Here is a 4,893-nt window from a genome sequence, read left to right as displayed (position 1 = left end):
TTTTTACGTGGCTGAACTACCTTTGTTTTTTAGTTTGCTTGTACTCTGCTGGTGTGGGCTTTATTAATTTAAATCCGGACTTGTTTTGCGTCTTTATTCTAAAATGAAAATCATCATGGCAAGTGTTAAGTCAGCACACGGTTGCCAATGTGCGAAGCACATAATGTACATGTCTTTGTGTTATATATAATCACCAGAAACTGTATGTTAACAAAAATATCACTTATCAGTGTTCAATAATACAAAGTGGTGCAAATAAAGGCTTCATGCTAATAAAAAGCAAATGTACAACAATGAATCCAACAACGGAAAATAAAAAATTAAATAAAATGGTCTCATCTCAACCCCCTCTCGGTCCGTTGTAGATCATTAACAAAACCAATGGTGTTTTCTTAGTGTTTAGTCAACTATATTATCAGATTGTGCAGTACTCCTTGTGTAACTAATTAAATACAGAAACTAATTTAGGGTTGGGATGATGATGATCTAGCGGTAGAGTTGTCCAGCTCCTTGTCGGCATTGTTCATTCTTGAGTCAAAGGCGTGCATCTCCGCGTATTGCCGGTCTTTCACCTACGCATCAAGCATAACAACAATTAATATTCTCATGAAATATATTGTGTTACCTTAATCAATTACTACCATGTAATGTCAATATTTGTATAAAAAATTGAAATGTACATATCTGCATACCTTGGCCCTGCTTCCTTGCTTTTCTCCGTTACCCTGCATGCCAATCGAGGGAGTAACAGAGAAAAATTAAAAGAGAGTATCTGAGAGCAGGCCACGCACGCAAGATATGCTTCATATGTAACATGTTCATGCTTTAAGTGGTTGTAGTGTAGTAAGTTGCTTAAACAATTTATGATGTATGACTTTGTGCTTGATAATTATTATGTCAGCACCTTTTTAATTATCGGTGCTCAGTCAAGAAGACACGGCAGTGCAATCATTCCTAGGCAGTGAAAAATCAATATATTTTGCTAAACATCTTCCCAAATGAACATGCTTTAAGCTGCAACCATACATTATATCTTTCTTGCGGCCTCTTGATGCTCATTGTGTTCGTATCCTTTTGATTTTTCATTTTGAGCCAAAAAAAATTCACCGTTTGTCGAAAAAAATATCTTTCTTGCGGAAAAAGGGGATGCACCCAAATCAAAACACATGGATGGGCTCCTGGCCTAGTGGCAAGAGCGCGGTGATGTCTCTCGGCCGGCTCGGGTTTGAACTGCCTAGGCAAGCACTTGGTAAAGTTACGTTACCTGATCTCTGAGTGTGGGCACTCCATGATGGACAACATATTGTGCGTCCACGATGCCAAATTGCTCTTCAGGGTCCTGCCAGTTCAAAACAGAAAAAAAAACAAAAAAAACATGGTGAGCCATGTCAGTTGTGCACAATTTTTCAAAGCGAATTTCTGGATAACTTAAGCGTTCTTCAGTGAATCTGTGAAAATGCTGTATGTATCTATGGCCAAGTAATTATGTACATCGACACATCTCCAGAAGTTGAAGTCGAGACCCCAACCGTGAACCAGATCATTCTGCAAAATAACATAAAATAATAATAAGTTCTTCAGTTTAGTTTGAGAAAAAAATTAAAAGTGGTTCAAATAATAATCCAGAATTAGTAATTATGAGCGACTGACAAAATCAACATGCGGGGGGCTTAAGTACCTGGATCATATGCCACACGCATCTCCAAGCATCCCTGGAGAAGACCGGCGCCATCACCTCCACGAACCTGCCCATGCATACAGTACATGCTTCTTCATCTTATTAACTTATAAGATTTTCATACACATGACACGAGGTGAAGGAGTGGTGTTGATGATGTTGGATCAGTTACCCGCTGCACGGCCGCTGGTGCACGTCGGGGCACTTCTCCCCCCCTGCACCCGTCCTGTGTCGTTCAAGCATGCCCGCCAGATTAATTAATCATCATATGTGAAATGTGATGCATAATCAGTGTGCGTGCATGGTCATTCCTGCATGCCGGCATATATAATCAGCAACTGCTTGCTTACTTGTGCATCTCGCCGGAGTTTCTCTTGACGGAGACGTCGTACGCCTTGTGGCCCTTGGTGGCGTCCAGCGCCGGTTGCGAGATCTCCAGCCCGTGCTTCTTCACGATGTCAATGTACCTGCAACCGCCCGCCCACAGTTTCCGAATGATCAAATTTCAGAAAGCAGCTACACGTGGACTGGATTTTATTTTGATCGACGATGATCCTACGCTTCGGCGTTGAAGTTCTCTACGCCGAGGTCCTCGTCCCACAGGAACACGTAGTCGTACGGAGCCACAATGCTCGGGTGAAGGAACCTCTTGGCGAACCACCTTCGTCAATCATCATTCACACATTGCAGGTCAGAAATGTCTGGAGAAAGAAAATGGTGGAGACAGACGGACAGACAGGCACGGCGCTCTCACCATTTGGTCTGCTTCCTGGCGCTGACGTGGACGGCCTCCTTGGACCACTGGAACTCGTCGTCCCACTCCGTCGTGTGGCCGTCGTAGTGGAACAGCACCACGTCGAACTTGTCCGAGAACTGCGTTATGTATGTGTAGTCCAGTGTCATCTGACCGTTATGTCCGAGACAGCATGATCAAAGTTCAGAAACCACTTCTTGGTTTCATCTTACCTTTTGAACAGTTGCATTGACATTGACCCTCTCCTTGTACCCTACCGCCATTGTCAGGAGGTACTTCCGAACCGGCGCGTCCTGCGCATCGCAAACCGAAACAAGTCATTCAGAGTAAGGCTGGGTAGAATGGCACCAGTTCAGGGTTCGGAGAAGGCGAGAAAGACCTTGGTAGGGGATCCCCACAGCCGGCGCAGGTGAAGATCGGACTCCGAAACCACGATGCCCGGCGGTAACCTCCCTGCACCTTCTGGTCTCCTTGCAGCATTCACAATCTGCACAAATGCAGGTTTGTTTAGATCATCTACAAACATGCAGTGTAATTTCTTCAGAAAGTTCAAACTGGACCATTTCAGAAGTTCAGAACTGTGTGCATGTAATGTACCCCTGAAGTGGCATTTGAGGTGCTACTGCTGTTCCTGAATAATGGTGCCCAGAGTCTGCCCAGGAAGCTGCCGTCACTGGAGCTGGAGTTTGCAGCACTGCTGCCACTCCAAGGCAGTACACCACACTGAAGCTGCATACATACATGACCAATCTTACTATCATGATGCCAAGTTAATTTGAAGCAAATATACCAAGATAAAAACATTTGCTGGTTCTTATCATACATTGGGCGTCATCGATGCCGGGAAAGTAAAGCCGAGGACGAACCCCAACAACACCATGGCTAACGCCGACAGAACCGGGACTAATCTCATCCTCACTGCATATATTATTCAGTCACCACGGAAATTTCAAGAAAGAACACCAATATCAATATAGTAACAAGATTCTGATTCTGCAGGGCAGACACTTACAAGATCGATATCGATCGATGACGGCCTCTGCTTCGGGTGCGGGCAGGAAGAACAGAGAAATGTCTCTGCAATTTATGCCATGACATTATACGATCTACTACCCGAGGACGACGACTCTGCAGCGCGTGTCTTTGATCCGAAGGAACATGGTGGAGTAGGGAGGAGGAAAAGATCGACAGTCTGCCTTAGACTCGCATCCAGAGCATATGCGCAGTTGACTTCCCTCAAAAAGCAGTCTTGGTTGGATCGGATGGAAGCAAAATGGAAGCCAAGTTGGAGAAGATCAGCTCGTATATGGCATGATGTGGAGCCTGCCTGGTTTGGGAGCCGGTGATAGACCAGTAGCTGTGTAATCTACACATCGGCGGCGACGATCGTGCCTCTGATTTGGGCAGCGTGAGCAGCAGGCGGCGCCTGTTCCTTAGAGTGCCCGCAGGATAGACATGGTGCAACGTATAAATAGTACTCTCTGGTTTTTTTTTTACTAAAAAACACTTTTATATTATGGGACGAAGTGAGTACATGGAGTACAATTTGTGGTCTCTGACAGCATTAACGTGATGGTTTCTTTCTTATTAGAGCATCCGCGATCGGACTCCCGCAAACGTCTAGATGGATTGCCCGGTCATTGCCCGAACCAAAAATACAACACCCATCTGGACTCTCTACAACCAGCTCAAACACCCCGGGCTATCCGGCAACCCATATCCAGCTCATATGTGAGGCGGATGTGGGGAGGCCCCGACGAGCCTGGACAACACATTGGACCGGCCCGCTATGGCCTACGCCACCCTCACTATTAGATATATTGTTTAAACATGTAATCTCAACCTCTATCTCTAACTTTCCCGTGACTATTTCTATCTCTCTTTCTCTGTAACTATCGTATCCTGGTGATCGATGGAAGGCTCGTAAACCACGGCAGGGGGTTCCTGTCCTCAATCAATATAAACAACGTGGGTCTCTTACAATGGAGTAGGTACGCTTCCATCTGGCATGGATAGAGAGCCATCCTCTTCCCATCTATCTAGCCAGAAGCTCCAACGATCGTCAGAAACTCTATTGATCGCCAGAAACTCCAATTGATCACCAGAAACCAATCACTATGTCGTCCTCAGCTCCTGTCTCCCTCAACCTTGGAGCCCCACCAGCGGAAAAGCTTACCAAGGGTTTCTCCTCTAGAAGGCGCAGGTGATGCTAGGTCTGCGAGGAGCGCAGGTCACAGGCCTTCTGGACGGATCTGATGCAGCGCCCTGGAAGATGGTGGAGCAGCAGCAGACAAACAAAGCAACAGTCATGGTGCACAATCCTCTATATGTGCCATGGTTGTCCAAGGACCAACAGGTCCTCAGCCATCTTCTGAACTCTGTCAACGGAGATTCTCGCCCAAGTTATGAGTAAAGAAAATACTTTTGATCTATGGACTACCATTACCATTATGTTTGCCTC

At 45.7% G+C, this 4,893-nt stretch overlaps 1 protein-coding gene across 1 annotated transcript; it reads right to left on the bottom strand.

Moving 5' to 3' along the window:
• Positions 1–231: 231 nt before the first annotated feature.
• Positions 232–3,510, bottom strand: LOC119331636. Its single transcript, XM_037604796.1, has 14 exons — positions 3,445–3,510; positions 3,256–3,350; positions 3,030–3,161; positions 2,812–2,919; positions 2,645–2,725; positions 2,433–2,551; positions 2,238–2,339; positions 2,029–2,145; positions 1,851–1,904; positions 1,679–1,745; positions 1,492–1,545; positions 1,265–1,339; positions 693–725; positions 232–572 (listed from the first exon to the last, which is right to left on the bottom strand). The coding sequence occupies exons 2-14, from the start codon at positions 3,343–3,345 to the stop codon at positions 465–467; spliced, it is 1,140 nt and encodes a 379-aa protein (XP_037460693.1). The 5' UTR covers positions 3,346–3,350; positions 3,445–3,510; the 3' UTR covers positions 232–464.
• Between the last annotated feature and the right edge of the window lie 1,383 nt (positions 3,511–4,893).

The sequence above is a fragment of the Triticum dicoccoides genome, chromosome 7A, assembly GCF_002162155.2.
Source record: "Triticum dicoccoides isolate Atlit2015 ecotype Zavitan chromosome 7A, WEW_v2.0, whole genome shotgun sequence".
NCBI lineage: Eukaryota > Viridiplantae > Streptophyta > Magnoliopsida > Poales > Poaceae > Triticum > Triticum dicoccoides.
The sequence above is the reverse complement of the archived record's forward strand: the minus strand, read 5'-3'. Positions and strand labels throughout refer to the sequence as shown.

Coding starts and splice junctions, on each gene's coding strand:
- LOC119331636 (XM_037604796.1), bottom strand. CDS start 3,345: ATGAGATTAGTCCCGGTTCTGTCGGCGTTAGCCATGGTGTTGTTGGGG. Junction 2,726..2,811: donor TGTGGGGATCCCCTACCAAG/GTCTTTCTCGCC, acceptor TGCGATGCGCAG/GACGCGCCGGTTCGGAAGTA. Junction 1,905..2,028: donor AACTCCGGCGAGATGCACAA/GTAAGCAAGCAG, acceptor TGAACGACACAG/GACGGGTGCAGGGGGGGAGA.